We start from the raw sequence: 18,814 nt of genomic DNA, 5'->3' as shown, positions 1-18,814 counted from the left end.
TTTCTGAAGGCATTTTTCTCAGTTTGCACTAACTTGTGAGAAGCCCGTTTAAAACTTGTGCCTTCTGCTTCCTGCCATTTAACTCAACAGCAGGATAATTTTACAGTTGTGGGCAATCTTAAACAGCAGCATCCCCCCAGTTAGTTCATCCTCCTGAGCCCAGCATCCCAGTGTAAGTTGTGCAAAGGACATCCTCCTGAGCCCAGCATCCCAGTGTAAGTTGTGCAAAGGACATACTTTTCTGTAACGTATAGCACTCCGTTTCTGATGTAGTCTGTAGGCATCTTCCTGTCTCTGTTAATCAAGCAGCAGCGCCAACCATTTTCACACACTAGCAAAGAAATACAATTACATTATTCTTCACACACACATGGTTAAAAATCAAGGTGTAGACCTTCAAGTGGGCCTCGGCCCCAGCCTGGTGAGACTCTGTCAAATGAGACCAGGATCCTGCAGGACCTAATAGTTCCGTAGGGCCTGCAAGTCAGAGATTTTCTGCCAGACTTATGGATGAGGACAGCAATGGTTCTTTTAGCTGGCCTCCCCTCCCCTCTTCCTTCCCGTTCCCTTCCTCCTTCTCTTCTTTCCCCTTTCCCCTCTCTCCCTCCCCTTTTTTCCCTTTTCCATTCATTAACATCTTGTAGCTCCCCATGCTGGGTATGAACTGGAAATCATAGCATCATCTGAGACCCATAATCAGGACACCATTACTGTTTATTAATAATTTAATGTTTTAATAATATTGTTATTGATGGCTTTAATTGCAATAATCTTATACTGTTGGCTGCCCTGAGCCCGGCTTTACTCAAGAAGGGCAGGATAAAAATATAATAAATAAAAAAAAGAGACCAATTTACAGAAAACAGGAAAAATGAAAAGGTAAGATGTGCTTCAGAAATTAATTTATCTAAAAGCAATGACCAAAGGACATACAAAAAAGCTTTTCTCAACAGTAAAATATTTGTTTCAAGCACTGAATTAAATTACTTCCTCTGACTGGATTATGCACTTTTTCTTCCCTCTCAAATTCATGCTACCACAAAAGGCAAGGCAGGTTAAGGGCATCAGGTTCGCACAGAGAACCTTCCGGATATCAGATAAAAAATTAATTTGACCTCCTGCCCATGAAACCTGACAGCAGATAATGTTACAGCACAGTTCAGAATAATGCTGCGCTGTGAACCATTCTTCACAAATGCACTTCTGCTCACAGCCAAGACCAGAATTTACATCCTTGTCAATACCTGCCAAAGGACGCTCGTTTTCTGACAGATTAAAGACTTCATGGAAGTTGCCTCTTTTAGTGGTATGGAAACGGCTACTATCCTCATCTCTGTTGACTCCGGTGGGGGCAGTTGCACCTACGCAACTTCTTGAGGCTGTGGTTTGAAGCTGAAAGGAAATAAAACTGGGTCGTCATGAATGCATACGTCACAAAAGAGGTTGGCAACTTTATGCATCTTCCTAAGGAAACATCCTGCCTGCATTCTTCAGACTGGGCCTTGAGTTCTGCAAATGCAAGGCTCCGTTCAGCTTGTTCACACAATGCTGCCATGTCTGGGAGCAGCATCTCCACAGATGGCCAAGTATTAGTTAACCTACACATTCAGAATTGTGGCACAGACTATGCCACTCCTTAGTGCAGGTGAGGAAAAATGGTTGTTGGAATCTTCCCACACACAATTTTAAAAAAAGAGACCACAAACCTCTACATTTGAAAAGCTAACAAATCATAAGAGATGGATATGCTATTTTCCCAGCTACAGGGGCACATATCCACAAGCAGAAGAGCTGCCTCCCATGGCAGCTCCCTGAGACCCTTCCCCTTGATCCCAGGGGTCAGCTGATAGTCAAGAACAGCACAGGGGGAGCAAAGAGGAGGTCTGTAGGAGGAGAGGGAAATCAGCAGAAATTGCTTCTTTCCCACTGCAGACCCCAACTTTGTCTCCCCATGCTGTCCTTTACTATCCACTGACCTCTGGGAACAAACTGGGAAATGCCATTCCATCACTGGAAACAAATGATACAAGTCAGGGTTTTTTTTTAATGTGTTATTTGTAGTCTGAAATAGTACGGTTTCAACCAAGCTGTGCCATTTAATTATTCTGTGTATGGGTAAATATTGGCTAAGATATAAAGAATCACACACAGAAATATTTTAGCTCCTTCCTTTGGACCGCTGCTTCAAATGTCCTTCCCGCAAGCATCAGGGACACTCCAGAGCCATGTTTATGCAGAAAGTGAATCCTAGCCATCCTACCCCTATCCTACCACTCCACGGATCCAATTAATTCATTTATTAAAATATTTACATCCCACCCTTCCTTTTGACTAAAGTTTGAAGCCTTCCTCCATTCTACGGAGTCTTCCTCTAACTTAAGTGGCTCTTAAATTGGAGGAAAAGCCACTGAAAGGAGGGTTAGGTCCACCCCAGTGTCGATACTAGCCTTTAATTCCCAACCTTTAGAGACTACAAAAACCTGAAACAGGTAAGTATTCTTCCCACCAAGCTCAGGAAAACAGGATCAGTCATACACATGATTCTTTCTAGCAACAGCTGACTGGCAAGGAAATTGCAAGACTGGAGAACAGGAGTCAGAATCTCTTGTATTTATTATGGCCACCTGTCCTCCTGAGAAGCAGAGCAGATTACATGGACTCCATGGGCAATCCAGGCACCAACCGAACTGTGATCTGCTTAGCTTTAACAATTTAAAATGTAGCACCCCTCTGACTGTTATCTGGTGTGGTAGAAGAAGAAGAAGAGTTGGTTTTTATATGCCTACTTTCTCTACCACTTAAGGGAGACACAAACCGGCTTACAATCACCTTCCCTTCCCCTCTCCACAACAGACACCCTGTGAGGTAGGTGAGGCTGAGAGAGCTCTAACAGAGCTGTAACTTGCCCAAGGTCACCCAGCTGGCTTCGTGTGTAGGAGTGGGGAAACAAATCCAGTTCACCAGATTAGCCTCTGCCACTCATGTGGAGGAGAGGGGAATCAAACCCAGTTCTCCAGATCAGACTCCACTGGTCTTGTACATTGTTCTTCCCTAGTTCTAAGAAATGGCAACTGTGTTCTACAAATTTTGGTTAACACTTGGCATTAAAAGGGGGGGGGAAGGGTTGGATCCAAACTCAATTTCTGGCTAATGTAAGAGAAGGAGTTATTTTCACCAATTCCCCTCTCTCTGCTGCAGCCCCCCCCCCCAAATTTGCCCCTTCTGTGGTTCCCTGTCCTCAAGAAGCAACATTTCAAATAGATCAGAAGGCTGTGGAGGGGGGAGTTCTGCTGACAAAACTGCCTTCCATTAGTAGAGAATTTAGTCTGGATCTAACCCTTGAGGTGCAAAAATTCCCAGTTAAGCAATTGGCCATTTAAAAGACACACTTAAGATCAATGTACATCAGTAACACTGATGTATCTACCTTCATTCTTCAGAATAGGCCTTGGCTATTGGAAACTAGTTTTGCATGGACATCCAGCTATTTTTTGTAAGGTTCTGATAAAAGTTACAATGAAGGATTAGGACATGGCAAACTTGTCCAGCAGGACACCCAGATGCTTATACAGAGACTAGCTGGATGTTATATTGTACACGTGTAAAGTGCGGTCAAGTCACAGACGACTTATGGCAACCCAGCAGGGGGCTTTCAAGGCAAGTGAGAAGCAGAGGTGGTTTGTCTTTGCCTTCTTCTGCAGAGTCTTCCTTGGTGGTCTCCCATCCAAGTACTGACCCTGAGTAGCTTCTGAGATTTGACAAGATCAGGCTATACCATGCCACCTTCCCTCCTTCTGGATGTTGTATTAGATTACTGCAAAATTAGGCTTTACACAAAGGTTTATATCACACCTGCAAAGAGTTACTAAGCATAAAGCATTTTTTGGCAAAAGAAGCTGGCATACAAAAGAAAATTTCTCCAAGCACACCAAAGAATTCCTCTGATTAGATACTCAAATTGTCACAGCACACAATTCAGTATTAAGCTGCCAGCAGAAACACAACCCCCCACATCCCCAATGAATGTCTAACCAGGAATGACAAGTCTCCAAGAGAAACAACATTCAAAACAAGGCTATTTAAGTATATATAACACGACACACACACACACACACACACATACACAAAAGGAGAAAAAAAAGGCACCTGCTCCTTATGAGCACAAAATGATCGTATTGAAAGAAAGTGTTCCACGCTAAGATCCGTACCTTTTCATGCCCTGACAGCTAGCAGGAAAAGAAAAAACAAACAAACACAAATGTGACAGTGACAAAAGAAAAAAGTGAACTCTATTTTACTGTACCATATACAGAATAAAAAAACATGAATCGAGTGAAACTACAAGAGCTTACTCCACATAACCAAGATACTACACACAATGACTGCGATCTTTTTTAAAAAAAATAGTAAAGCATCAATGGTTAGAGCACACCTTGCCAATCCATTCAAATCACATATAGCTTCCTGGACTTCCCATCTCTGGCACCTGACCTGGTTTTTCAAGGATCCTGATCCTGATTGAAAGACAACCAATATGAAGCTGGCCAAGAAAGAGGTGTTGTTGTTTTTAAAGTAAAACACAGGAATTAGTTGTGGCAAAGTGGGAAACAGCATGTTGGCATGTTCTGTCTCATCAAAAGCTCCCTAAACATGAAAAGCAGCCCAGCAAGAAACAGTCAAGCATGGCCCTCTTCCCGGGGTGCTATGCATTCCACTGGGTGGGCATTTTTGAATCTTTTCAGCTATGCCCACTGGATACCTCCATTCTGAAATGGTGCAATTCTGACAAGACTATACCTCTGGCTTTTCTCCTGTATGTCTGAATCAGTTCCCAGTCTGACTGAGGAGTAGACTACTTGTCACTCAAATAAGAGAACTGTGACTTTAAGGCAGGACATGTGTTACACACCTGAACATCCCAAGGCTTCTCTGGAAATAATCCAGCTCAGCTACAGCTTGAGCTTTTCTGGAAGCATTTTAGGGTGTTTCTATACTTGAGCCACTCATTTTCCTTTTAATTAGCACCCAGTGAGTAGTAACTTGGGATTGGTAAAATGGTTATTTGGCTGAGGACAGACTACAAGACAGAGAAAGAGAAACGTTCCTAACTTTCAGCTGCTTGCTCAACACTCCTAACTACTGGAAAACAGTTTTCAGAGAAGTAGGAATAAGGTTAAAAGGCTGCCGTTTTCTATGCTACAACTCCTTATACCCCTTGCCACCCCTGCTACGGGCAGTTGTGGAATAAGCATTTGGCAGCCTTTCTGTTATGCCTGTTTTGGTGCTTTCTATGAATAGCTCATACGGGATCCGTCTGTCAGCAAAGCCATGATTACCAAGGTATTGAGCAATAGTTATTGTCTGTTATATTTAACAAGCTTGACAATTCAAAAGAAAATAAAACTGTCCTTGATACTGAATATTTTCTGAAGTGGGAGTTGATCCAGCCATCCTCCCAGTAGCCTTCTTCCAGCCTTAAAAAACCTTCCTCCAACTTAAGTGGCTCTTCCTCTAATGGAAGGCTCCTTAGACTGGAGGAAAGATTTAAACTTGAGCTGAAAGGAAAGGTGGGGTATAAATATTTCAATAAACAAATGTTGCTCAGTGAAGTAATATGCTAGGGGTAGTATCCACCCCACGATCATGGATTCCGGGGGGTGGGGTGGGGGAGGAGAGGTGTTCTGTTGAAAAGCCTCCCACCCTGCAAGGTATAGTTTTCAGGACCACTGAAACTATTTGCACTCGGGTTTCATGGAGAGGTGTGGATTCCACGGGTGTGAATTAACAGGTAGGGCTGAACCATCAGACACTAACAGAATGCACATACCTAATACAAAGCTTTAGCAACTACCCCTCCCTCCATGTGCTCTAGTCAATGAAGCAACAAGAAAGATCATTCACTTGCATCACAAAATAAGAGAAACACTATTTACCCTTCTTGAAACTGTGGCATTAGTCCTCTCTTTGAGCTGAGGATCTGTGGGCAAATTTATCCAAATGATATAAGGAGTATCGTACTTCGCTCGCAATCTTGGGCATCGCTTGAAGATGTAATCAATAAGAAAAAATTTGATTCCTGCATAAAGTCCTATATAATTGGAAAGACAAAACTGCTATCAGCCCAACACCAATATGACTAAAAGTTTGCTACACATGCCCAATCTATTATGTCTCTAATTTATTGGTTGCATCCACATGGCAATGATTCTTTAAGTAGCTCTCAATGCCAGTGCAAATGCAGGGGAGTTCGTAGTGGCACTGAAGTGTCCATTTGGTATCTTTTAGCACACTTTCCTTGTCTCTGCCTGCCATGATCTCCCCATGAAGGGCTTGGGGAGGGGGCTTTGAAAAATGTTGAAAAATGGTAATTTCTCTATGACTATAATGTCATTACCAATTTTTATAAGCCAAAAAGGTACTCTGCTGGCATGAGGAGGGGAAGTGGTGATAAGGAAAATGATGCCAATATGGACAGGACCTCCAAAATTTGCACCACCTTGCCCACACTGAATGCAAACATATTTTGACTTGGATCTTTCTCAAGGGATCACATCAGACAGTTGGGGAAAACAATATGTGGATGCTGGTAAAAAATAACTCATTCTGAATTGGATGCCAAACCAGAGCAAAACCACTGTCTGGAAGCAATCATGTCTCTTCTGATTTACCCTTGCACTAAAGCTGGAGTCACACATCAGCAGATATTGATTTGGGATACCAAGCTGATGAACTGCTGTAAAGCAGCTGGTAAGGGAAGTTATTTATAAGCAAAGAAAATAGGAGGAAAGCAGGTGGTGTTTAAGCCCCATCATATATTCTTCCTATACAATCTCCTCCCTGCAGCTAATTTCTCCCCTGCATAGGGCAAAATATCTCAGAATTCCAGCTGGTGGAGCAAGTTGCAGGGGGGAGTAGCAACCAAAGGGTGAGACCTCCCATTCCACGTACCATTTCTCCACTGCAAATGCCAGCTCTGGGATGTCATTCCCTTGGCTAGCTGCCTAGCACCAGATTTATTATCTTTTTTGCACTGGATGGAGATTTACTTGTCCTCCAAGGCTCTTAGCACCTCAAAACCAGTCTTTTTATTGTTGAAAATTTTAAAAACTGAAAGCATAAGGATTTTGGTATGCAACAGATTAATTTTGGAAGTGTTTCTCTTATTTTATTGTGTTGATTGTGCCATATGGGGAAAAAGTAAGAGAAACCCCTTCTAAATGAGCCCTTTGTGATAGAAAAATTAGAAATATATATCTATATATTGGCATACAACACAAAAGGGTAGGTCTTGATGCAAAGGAGAAGATGGTTTTCTCTTGAAAAGAGGTTATAAATATGAAAAGGAGACTGCTCTGCTGCTAGAATGAAGACAGTTTCAGGTGGGTAGCCATGTTGGTTTGAAGTAGAATAGTAAGATTTGAGCCCAGTAGCATCTTAGAGATTGAAGACAGCTTTGACTATCAAAAGCTTATACCCTGGAAATCTTTAATCTTGCTAGAATGAAGAAAAAATACTATTCCGTGTGTGTGTGGGAATTGTTTTTAAATGGCAGCACAATGCTTTGTTGGGATGCGGGTAGTCTTACATTGCCACCCCTCTTTTCTAAAGAGACATACATTCATAAGTCCGAATGTTCTCATTCTTCACTTAATTTTTTTATTTTTAAATTATACCTCTCAAAGATAGGACGTTTTGGAGGACTTTCATTCATAGGGCCGCCATGAGTCGGAAGCGACTTGACGGCACTTAACACACACACACACACACCTCTAAAACAATGGTTCAGTTGATGGGAGAGGAGAACTTGGGCCAGCAGTGGCCATACATACATCTTTATCATCAGGCTTCACCTCTTTCTTGAATCAGAGAGACTTCACCAGGACAGAAAAATGTAGAGGGCAGAGCTGGTGTAGACACACCGAGCAATCCTGAAGGGGGGGGTGCTGGAGTTTCTCAGGAACCAGCATGACCCCTATGCCAGTGTAAGTGCCACTTGCACCATCCAAAATGGTACAGATGTGGGCGCATGGACACTTACTCCAATGTAGGGGCGCCGGGCAGCAGCGTGAGGCTTGGGTGCTGGCACTACCTCACCAGCAGTGTTTTTCTGGCATAAATGCTTGTACCGGTGTCCAGGTGGGTGTTCCTGGGGGGTGAGCTGACATTAGTTATCTCCCTAAGCCCTGTCAGCCCTTTCTGCAGGTGCGGAGTTACACCTACAAACCCCCTGACATATGGGCAAATTTCATGGGTCTTGGGGGGGGTGTCGCTTTTTTAACCCTTCTATGCTGCTGCAAGCTGCTCAGGAGGTGGCATGGCCCACCCCAGACGCCTTGTAAGTACTCCTCCCCCTTCAGGATTGGTCTGACAGTCCCTAGAGAACATTATAACACTCTCCAGCCAAATCCAATCATTAGATGAGAATTTGTTCAATCAAGTAGAATTGTTTGTTCATCAAGTAGAATTGTTTGTAACAAAACAGTGCTTGTAGTCAAGCAAGATCTGGATTCCGAACATTTGAAACAAGAATTATAAGCTACATAAAAACAATACCGTTACCCATTGCAAGCCCAATAATCCTATATGGAATACAGCAGGATGCAATAAAAGCCGCCCACAGGGCAATATATAGCTTCTGCGTTGTTTCTGGCTGGACCCACATAAACAAGCTGGGGGGGGAAAAGCAGAAGAAATTAGACTTTATATAGCATTTAATATTCTGTCAATTCAAGTGTTATAAAATGCTCTTCTGATACGTAGACAATATATACACACACATACTTACTTTTTAATTTTTTCCAGTATGTCTGACATCTTGCCGAACAGGTTCTGAAAACGGAAAATAATAACTTGAAAGATAGATGTGTTGTTTCTATGTAATCTAAACTGAATAGGGTTCCTATTTATTAAATTACCACTGAAATTTTCACACACGTGAAGGTGAATTATATTGCATCAGATCACGGGGTCAACCAAGACCAGTCTAGTCTACTCCAACTCGCAGCAGCTTTTTCTTTCCCAAGCAGAAACCTTTCACACCACCTACTACCTGATCCTTTTAACGGGAGATGCCTGGGACTGAACCAAGGACCTTCAGCGTACAAAGAAGATGCTCTACCCTTGACGGTCCCTGTTTTGTCCTTAACTTGACCACTGAAGAACTGAAAAGAATCTTCATCTCAGTTATATTACATGTGACCCTACAGCATATTCTCAAACTCTCAAACCATAGTTAGGAAATCAGGAATGTTACGGCTGCACTGAACCACTGAAAAAATGAAATGTGGTCGGGATTTTCTTGATTTGGCTATGGATTTAACAGGGGGGTGGGGGAGAGGAACCCTAACTGCTACTTTTTTTTCATGTGGAAAACATAACATTTAATATTGTACCTGTGCTTTTTGTGCCACATCCAGAACAAGCTGGAACTTTTCTGACACTGTGAGGTCTTCCTTTGGAGGCTCCTGTCACAAGATCAGATGCCAGAAATTAAGTTTTTCAGATATAGACATTTCCTTTACACTTTATTTTTTTGAAAAGGCTTATACTCCCCCTCAGTTACCATTGGGAGCTCAAGACAGGTTGCAAAAGCTAAAATGCATACATCAAATATCAATCCACAGTACTCTATCACAACAACTTAAGTAACAGAAGCATCACAGAACAGACAAAACATAACAGATACCGTAAAACAGCCAAGTCAGATAGTACAGCCTGCAACATTGGGTGAACTGTGTGAAAAGGTCAATATTTTTTTTTTAGTTTTACAGAGTTCCTGGAATGCCAGGAAGGTCAGAACTTGGCTGACAGAGGCAGAACTCTAAGCAGGTCTATTCAGAAGTAAATCTCTTTTTTTTTTCAGTGTTCTTAGGATTGCAGCCACGGTCTAGTACAGGGGTCTGCAAACTGCGGCTCCCGAGCCGCATGTGGCTCTTTGGCCCATTGAGTGCGGCTCTCCGAACTTGGTTCGGAGCCCCTGCTCTCGCGCCCGCTCGCGCCGGCAGCCGGGCTGCGGAGCCGGCACGCCTGAGAGAGCGAGAGAGCGAGTGCGAGAGAGCAGGCGAGCGGGCGCGCTGTCTCTCCCCCCCCCCCCCGGGAGAATGGCCAGGTCCCCATTTCTCTTGCCCTCAATGGTTGGGAGGCTAAAGCCTCCCCTCCCCTCTAGCCACGTGATTGCTGGGCGGGTGGCTCGGTGGTTCCTGCCCCCCCCCCGCCTATCAGCTGTTGGGCGGGGCGGGCTTCCTTTGGTAGACCTGGCCTCTGGCTGAGTCCCATTGGGATGCCATGTCTACCCACTGGCTTTCTTGGTGGTAGACCTGGACTCCGAGGAGGGGGAAAAGTCCTTCAGAGGCCAGGTCTACCCATTGGCTTCTATGGGCCTCCGGAGGCCAGGTCTACTGCCAAGAAAGCCAATGGGTAGACCTGGCCTCCCAATGAGACTCAGCCGGAGGCCAGGTCTACCAATAGGCTTTTATGGCGGTAGACCAGGCCTCCAGACGAGGACTCCGGACGGGGAGGGGGAAATGGCAGGGACTTAGAATTTAATTTTTATCAATAAATAAGATCACTATTAAGTATAATATCAAGTTTTATGCAGTGTACCTATAGTTTAATTAAGACTTAAAACTTTAATTACAGTTTATTAAGTTAATAAACAGTGTACCTACCTATATAGTTTAAGAAATTTGGCTCTCAAAAGAAATCTCAATCGTTGCACTGTTGATATTTGGCTCTTTTGACTAATGAGTTTGCCGACCCCTGGTCTAGTACATTGTTTCATACAGACAGGCCAATCATGGAAAAAGCCCAACAGTGCAATTGGCCAGCTTAAATGCCCATCATAAAGGACCGCCAAAGAGACCCTTCTGTGAACAAATGGGCCACATATTGTGAGAACAGTTAACAGGGGGAAATCTACTATGTAAGTTACTGTGGTCAAACACAGTATACTCCTAAATTTAGGACACAGCCACACATCACTGGATATTGTACTACTGCTGCAGTACAGGAATCATTTGCAACTGGATATTCTTGTGTGCACAAGTTGATCCAGTTGCAAACTACTGCTGTAATTATACAATAGCACAATATTTCACAATATATGAATGCAGCCTTAATTCCTGAGCACCAGATGCAAGTTACCAGCATCAAGTTGTCTTCTCCGTAAGCCTGACTAAATAAATCTCATGCCTACTAATTCTTCTAATAAGCCACCCTTAAACAAAGCACTGCCTCAAATTTAAAATATTTAATGTATTCTTGATTCATGTGCAAAAAGAAAAATATATAAGCGGTTCAGAAAAATCCTTCAGACTATGAAGCATTGCTTTGCCACAGTAGTATGGCAAAGGTGAGAAATGTTTTGATTCCCTTAGTTAGCAAACTTATTAATTGTCAGGACAAGGAAAAATGGTGCTGATGTGGACTGGACTTCCAAAAGGCACATCATTTTGTCCATCTGGCATGCAAACATGCTTTGACTGTGATCATTCCAAAAAGATAATTTTGAGCCAGGTTTGGGAAATGCCGGAGCAAAGAAGTGGAAAATGTTTTAATGGCTATCTTTGTGTTTTAGAGGTGTATTTCAACATTGGTTTTTACCTTTATAACGTTCTGTTTTTTACTGTTAGCTGCCTTGGTGGCCCTGATTGGGTGGAAAGGCAGGACACATATTTTGTAAATAAATAAACCTAAGCCCTCTATAATGTGCTATTATGTTCAAGATTGAGGTTTTCAGTAAAAAGCATGAAAGTTTTTTTTTAATTGTGATCATAAAAAGTAGCCAAGTGGATTAGAGGAAGGAAAATCCACATCATTAATATGTGGTTCTAAGATATTTTCAAGTGCTTATCAAACATTCCCCAAGTTATCATAAATTACTTAAACTTACAATGGGCTCAGAAACTTCAGGCACAATACTCCACTGTATTCTCCACCCCCTAAAAAAAAAGATTATTTTTAATCTTTTCCATATGGCTCCATAAGAACAGATAATAAGCAATTTTTTAAAAAAGCAACTAGCGTAGGTAGCAAACATCTCTCCAGTCTATTTTTGTATCCTCCCCACCCAAGCCGGCTACAGTTTCAAAGTCAGCTCACGCCTTATGAAACCATACAGTTCTGAATATTCAAAAGGCTGCAGTAAATCACAAGTTTAAAGTAAATAATTTGTATGTTTGTTCTTGACCAAGGAATAACTACATGAACTGTGTAAATGTATCATTCAGTGCATTTCAGAAAACACATGCTCATCAATCCCTTTGCTGACAATAAGCCATAATTATGGCTTCCCAGTGTTTCTACACAAACAACATTCGTTCTGTGCAGATTGCTGCCTGGATCTTTATAATTAAGGCATTTTATCATGGTACAGCTTTTTATCATGAAAATGGCAATGTCTTGATCAAATTTCATGACCGCAGCGAGCAAATGAAGCTTCTTTGGAGCCAGCAACTCCAAAAATGTAGTTGTTGACAAAATTTGAGCTGTAAAATTTCAATAAAGGCAAAGGAATAGTGAGCATAACATTCAGTGAACAGAGCTGGGAGAACTTTGCAATCAACACAGCATGCCTGGAAGATAGTCTGAATATTAGTGTATAACTCTTCATGAGGAAAAAAGCAGTTATATCACTACAATAAAAACAGTCAGAACTAACATGACTTTTCCATTAGCAAGGATGCTTGCAAAATGCTAAAGACAATGACAATTGAAGAGCTTACTCCAATGATTACATTTTTTTATTAAAACGGACAAGAATAAGACATACTGGATAGCAAGCCAGGGCCAAAACCCAACCTTGGTGTTTTGCTGTCTACTTTAAATGGCGAGCCAATACCTCCTAAACCATCCTAATTTCTAGATACTTAACAGTTTAAAAGTTAACCTTTTGTTGGAAGAGCAGAGCATGGAATCCACAGTTTATGCAAAACAAGCGTTCTTATGCAACAGTAAGTTATAAACTCTTACTTCAATATAATATAAAGCAAAGAGATTACCTAGCTATGAGGTAATTTAGGGATAACCTCAAAATTGCTAAAAATAAGAACATAGGAATGGCCCAGCCATGCCATACAGCATTCATGTAGATCTAGATTAAAAAAAAGAAACAATACAAAATTAAAGAATTATGTTTTTGTGCAATAAACATACCAAAAACCATCACATTTTGAGGCATGAACACCGACTGATAAGAAGCCACTATTCCTAATGAGCAGACATTCCTAAAACATTTGAACCTTTACTCTGTTATCACATTGTCAACATTTTTCTGATATGTTACAAAATTCTATGCTTCAGTTCTATAAACCAATAATCAATGGAAATATACTGCTGAGAAAGGAAAATATTATATTCATTCAACTCTGTGACACAGGAAGACAAAGCAATCCTGGCAGGGTACTAATACCTGAAATCTGACACAGAAAAAATACCACCAAAGAAACCCTGTCATATTTGATGACTGGATAATTCATGTGGTTGCCATTCATCCTCCTGTAACATTCAGATGGATGGAATTGTGCATTACAGAGCTCATGGAGCTGTCCAAAAACGGCAGTCCTATGTCGATTTCCCCACTCTGTTGCATCCTGTTCAACTCTGAGTGGAACAAAGGTCGCATAAAATTTTTCTAACCAGTCACCTCCTTCCCTGATGTCATAGGGATTAATGTTTCTTCCACATGACTGGAAGATGGTCTTAAGGATGGTTTCTGTCTTTCAACAGTCAATACTCTATGCAAACTGCAAAACGAACAAGGACATGGATATTGCACTGAGAATGAAATAGTAGTTTGAAATGGGACTAGGATAGGGGGGGTTCAAATCCTCATTCAGCTATGAAGCTTGCTTTGGTGAGTTTGGACCATTCACTCACACAGCCCAACCTATCTAACAGGATAAAATGTAGGCAGAGAAAACTGTAGACACCTCCCTGAGCTCCTGAGAGCAAGCAAGGGTGGGATAAAATGAACTGACAGATTTTTAATTTATTTAATTAAGGATATTCCCATAAAAATCGTGACCAGGTGGCCAGATGAGCCCCACCTGTAGGAGTAGAAGTCACAGGGGTAACATTCAGAATTTTTCTCCAGTCCCAAGATTCCTCTTGAAAAGAGAATGGTAAAGAAGTAAATATCCAGGTTTTTTTGGGGGGGGGGCGGGATTTTGTTGCTTCTCTAGCCTCAGCACACGCATGTTGAGCTCTGTGGCAGACACAGGACCACAGACTCATACTTTTCACTGAACAACGCCTGAAAAACAGGGTTGCACTTAACTGTAACTGTTGTTCATCAACTGATCTTCTGTGAAGGCACACATAGGACCGCACATGCGCAGGCCAGCCACAAAGAAGAAAATTCTCACGATTTCTAGCTCTTTCTAAGGCTTCAGGAGCGCTCCCCCTCCCTTACAGCGTGCACCGGTGTTTTCCCGCCCAACTCAGCACATGACAGAGACGGGGAGAGCGCCCTTCCCTCAGTCCTCCCTTCACTGCCATGGAGAAGGAATCACATAGCAGAGGATCCCACAGTGAGGAAAGGAGGGAGGGATGAGATCCCGCACAGAAAAAGCATCTGATGAACAAGTTACAGGTAAGTGTAACCCTGTTGTCATCTTCATGGCTTCTGTGCAGTCCCACATGGTATTGGAACTGTGGAAAATTTCTGTAATGCTTTCTTCTACTTCGAACAAAAATCACAGCACACACTAATTCACCTGACCAGAAAAGAACAACTTACAATAAAGGCAATAGCAGAAGTGTAGACAGAATACCAGTCCGATAAGGCAGAAAGATTCTTCACGAAATTCGTAACAGGTTTGGCACCTCTCTCTACATAGAAAGAATAAAAAACCATGTTATTTAGTAAGGTTTTAAATAATGCATCACCACAAGTTTTTTTTTTCTCTTTGAGGTATAAAACTTGTTTTCTTTCTTTACCACCCCTTTCTTTTAACATAACATGACACATCAAAGTTGTAAGAACTGAAAAAGAATGACAATTTCAAATATAAGCCAAGTGCGTAACACCCCAAAACACAACCTCCTATTATTCTTTACTGGGGCTCCAACAGTGCAGTCTTAAACAGAGTTACACCGTTTCTAAGTCCACTGAAGTTAATGGGATTAAAAAGCTATAACTCTGCATAGGACTGCACTGCAAAGGACTTCCAGAACTTCAGGAGACTAAGGGCCAAAATAAGACAATACGTTTCACAGGAGCCCAAACCTGACTCGCAATCGTAAGTGCCATTGAGGAACTAATATTCCCAAGCAAGTGGGGCAAACTGGACCCCCTGTGGCTATTTTGGCTTAGTAAGATGGCGTGAAGCCCCTCCCACACTGTATTCTTGAGCCAAATCATGCCCCAGCGCCCTTGGGAATATTGGTTTCCTAAGAGCAAATATGAGAGCAAGTCAGGTTGGGCCTTCCCTGACTCACCTCAGGGTCAAACTATATGACACTTGACACAACAGTTAAGGCATTTGCATCTCTTGAATAACCAAACAGTCCCCACTGAAACCACTGTGCTGGAGATGACATGAAAGTTCTGTTATGGCATTTCAAAGTGTAAGCTCATCCTAAATCAGAGATTCGTTGCAATGGGCTTAGTGGAAGGAAGAGACAGGACATGAAGCTATGTCACCCAAAGCACCAATACAATTCCAGAGCTGGGTGGGAGTGAATGTGCTCACATTCAAAGAGAGAGAATAAACAGGGACACCGCCTGTATTCTTATGGCGCAAGATGTCCGGCAAGGGTCCAGTACCTTTTCAGATTAACATTAAGCAGCTCCAACTGGGAAACATTTAAGGGCGGGAAACATTTCAGTGCGACAGAATGTTGAAAAGATATGCAAGGGTAAGATCATGTTTGGGAAGCAAGAAACATCAGAACAGAGGCATCCATGGGGGGCAGTTTTGAATGGTCACTTGACTGCCAACATATTCAGTAAATTCTTAATTAGTTTCTACATTACACACCCTTTAGTTTAGGAGAGCATCCGTGATTTTTATGGTATTTTTGACATTTGCTGGATTTTTTAAAGCTGCAATTGCACCGCGGTTCCTAAGATTGGCTTCCCCCACTGCACTCTCAGAGCTTTATAATTACAGGGGAAACCAGTGTAATTGCTCTTTCTGATTCTTTTCCTTGACTTGGCAAGGAAACAGTATGTGGTTATTTGGATTAAATCAAATACTTTTGTTTAATCATTGACCTAGTTTGGATGCTGAAAGCATGAATGGCACACTCTAGTTTTCCCGCTCTTTCGCTGCAGAGGGCCATAAAACGAGTTGGAATCTTCATCTGCGTGAGCCAACAATTTATTACCTCTACTACTTGTTCCTCTCTTCCCATAATACAGCAGAAGCACTGCTAATCTCTCTTGGCTTCAGTTTTAGGAGTGATCAAACTCTAGTCCTGTGCAGACAACATATCTGCACACTAAGCTACCATTCAGGGATGGATAGCAGGCATGAATGTGCTGGCCCCTCCCCACAACTGCTGAGTTGTTTGCATGATGTGAACATGCAGAGGAAGTGCCTGTGTGCACACCCCCGCTGATCACAGGAAGGATGGGTATGTGTGGGCACCTCCTCCAAGCATTTGCATTGTGCAAACAACTCAACAATCATGTGGAGATGGGGGTTGGACCAGCACACTTGTGCCTGTTCTCCCTCCCTGCATGGTGAGTCAATGTATGGATGTGTTGTTTGCGAATGATTCTGTAAAACAAGAGGGAATGACACGGCAGTTTCATAGATACTGCTGGATTTCCCAGTACACATGAAGCTGCCTTATAATGAATCAGAGCATTGGTCTATCAAGATCAGTATTGGCTATGCAGACTGGTAGCAGCTCTTCAGGGGCTCAGGTAGATTTTTTCCACATCACCAGCAGCCTGGTCCTTCTAACTGGAAATGCCGGGGATAGAACCTGGGATCTTTTGCAGGCCAAGTAGATGTTCCACCTCTGAGGTATGCCCCCTACTTGCTTCAAAAACAACTTCAGAACTTAGTTGCCTCTATAGAGTTTCTATTCATAGAATTCATTGTAGCTTCCAGGAAGTTCCAATGACAGTAAACATTTGAAATAAGCATGTTTACCGTATATACTCGAGTATAAGCAAAGTTTTTCAGCCCAAAAATGGGGGAAAATTAGGCACCCGTGTATAAGCCGAGGGTCGGCTTATAACCCCTCCCCCCCCCGCAGGCTTACCTGACAGGGCTCCCGGCGAAGGCGGTGGTGGCGGCGGCGGGCCCCCCGCAGGAGGCTTCCAGGGCGGGGGGAGCCGGGCGCGCCCAGCAGCAGGCTTCCCCCGGCCGGGGGACCACCACCGCCTTCGCCGAGAGCCCTGTCAGGTAAGCCTGCGGGGGGGGGGAGGGGTTATAAGCCGACCCTCGGCTTATACGCGGGTGCCTAATTTTTCCCCATTTTTGGGGAGAAATTAGGCACCTCGGCTTATACGCGGGTCGGCTTATACATGGGTATATTCGGTAAGTATCTATCGCTGCTTAGTGCAGCATATCAATACTATTAGGACAATGTAAGCTTATTTTAAGAGGGGAAGGAGATGAAACTAGAAAGTTATGTTAAACTGGAGCTAGTTAACTCATAACACGCAACATATTTGCTAGTGCAAAAATTTAATGTCTCATTGTTGCCACCTTATTCCATTTTAGATTTCTAAAATATTGGATGCATAAGGTTCAGTTTATCGCCCATGCTCACATCATTCTACATTCTGTCTCTTGTCAGTAAGCTAAGAAATTTGTATGGATTCTATTGTTTATGAGGTGCACTTAAATGTCACACTGTTCTTTTCTTATATTACATAAAAATCAGAAGCTGAAACAAAATGCCCCTAACATTGCATAAATATAATTGCAGTGTTGAATACTTACTTAATCGTCTCATATTTTCAGTAAGTCTGTAAAATAAGTGGTGAGAAATATTAATTTGCTTCTTGGAAGAATCAACACTCTTATGTTTCCTATGATGTATCTGGCACAGACTTGGTTCTTTAACAGCATGTGCCATATGCCAGCAAACAAAGAGTATGAAATTGTCCTATGCACAGCTACCAGTAGTGAATCAGGCATAGGACTTAGTTGTACACTGACAAAAATAAGCTTAATAAAGCACTAAGGGCGAGTTGTACGTATGGCACATAAACTAGGGACTAAGTTTACAGGCTAGTGATTTTGCATCTTACGGCCAGTACTTCAGTACTTCTATCATGCTTATAAACATGCATTATATTTCATTTTATTCCACACATTGCACAATTTTTCCATTCAGAGAAGCATAATTAGAAAATCTCAACACAACCTTATTCACACAAACAACTATTATTAGCAATTTTTTTTAGTATTAGGTAACAAAAATGGATCTTCCAACAGGATTTACCTTCTAGCACTAAGCGGCTCTTCCGTTTCTACGGTGTTTTCTTCTGGTTGAAATCTGAAGTCTTCGATGTATTCCCCAAATTTGTCATAAACCCACTTCTGAACTCTCGAACACATCATGTGGCTACGTTTATCTAATGATCAAAACACATAATGCTTTGATTGCCTCTAAAGACTGGCTTACTGTAACAGCACATGTGTACAATTTTAAAGTGCAGGCAGGATTCTCCGGTGGCAAGAGAAACTGTACAGACTGAGCTATAAGTACAGGCACAATACTTTGGAGAATGAACATTTCCTGAGACGAAAGAGTCTGGTCACAGGATCTATCATAAGAAAGCACGCCCACACCTGACTGCATTAACATGCAAATTGTTACCTACCAATCCGTGAATTCCAGAGTCTCA

At 42.3% G+C, this 18,814-nt stretch overlaps 1 protein-coding gene across 2 annotated transcripts in view; it reads right to left on the bottom strand.

Moving 5' to 3' along the window:
- Nucleotides 1-18,814, bottom strand: part of GRAMD4 (GRAM domain containing 4) — an 84,704-nt gene that overhangs the window by 4,097 nt on the left and 61,793 nt on the right. Inside the window, exons 4-15 of one of the 2 annotated variants that reach the window (XM_056846788.1) lie at nucleotides 18,409-18,541; nucleotides 17,904-17,929; nucleotides 14,738-14,829; nucleotides 12,999-13,090; nucleotides 11,891-11,939; nucleotides 9,393-9,464; nucleotides 8,786-8,829; nucleotides 8,560-8,669; nucleotides 5,934-6,088; nucleotides 4,209-4,226; nucleotides 1,245-1,392; nucleotides 238-331 (exon numbers count right to left, since the gene is read on the bottom strand). In XM_056846788.1, coding sequence (XP_056702766.1) covers nucleotides 238-331; nucleotides 1,245-1,392; nucleotides 4,209-4,226; nucleotides 5,934-6,088; nucleotides 8,560-8,669; nucleotides 8,786-8,829; nucleotides 9,393-9,464; nucleotides 11,891-11,939; nucleotides 12,999-13,090; nucleotides 14,738-14,829; nucleotides 17,904-17,929; nucleotides 18,409-18,541 — 1,033 coding nt within the window. The remainder of the gene's footprint in view (nucleotides 1-237; nucleotides 332-1,244; nucleotides 1,393-4,208; nucleotides 4,227-5,933; nucleotides 6,089-8,559; nucleotides 8,670-8,785; nucleotides 8,830-9,392; nucleotides 9,465-11,890; nucleotides 11,940-12,998; nucleotides 13,091-14,737; nucleotides 14,830-17,903; nucleotides 17,930-18,408; nucleotides 18,542-18,814) is intronic. The other variant, XM_056846789.1, reaches the window with a different exon arrangement.

Source organism: Euleptes europaea, chromosome 3, assembly GCF_029931775.1.
Source record: "Euleptes europaea isolate rEulEur1 chromosome 3, rEulEur1.hap1, whole genome shotgun sequence".
Classification (NCBI taxonomy): Eukaryota; Metazoa; Chordata; class Lepidosauria; order Squamata; family Sphaerodactylidae; genus Euleptes; species Euleptes europaea.
The sequence above is the reverse complement of the archived record's forward strand: the minus strand, read 5'-3'. Positions and strand labels throughout refer to the sequence as shown.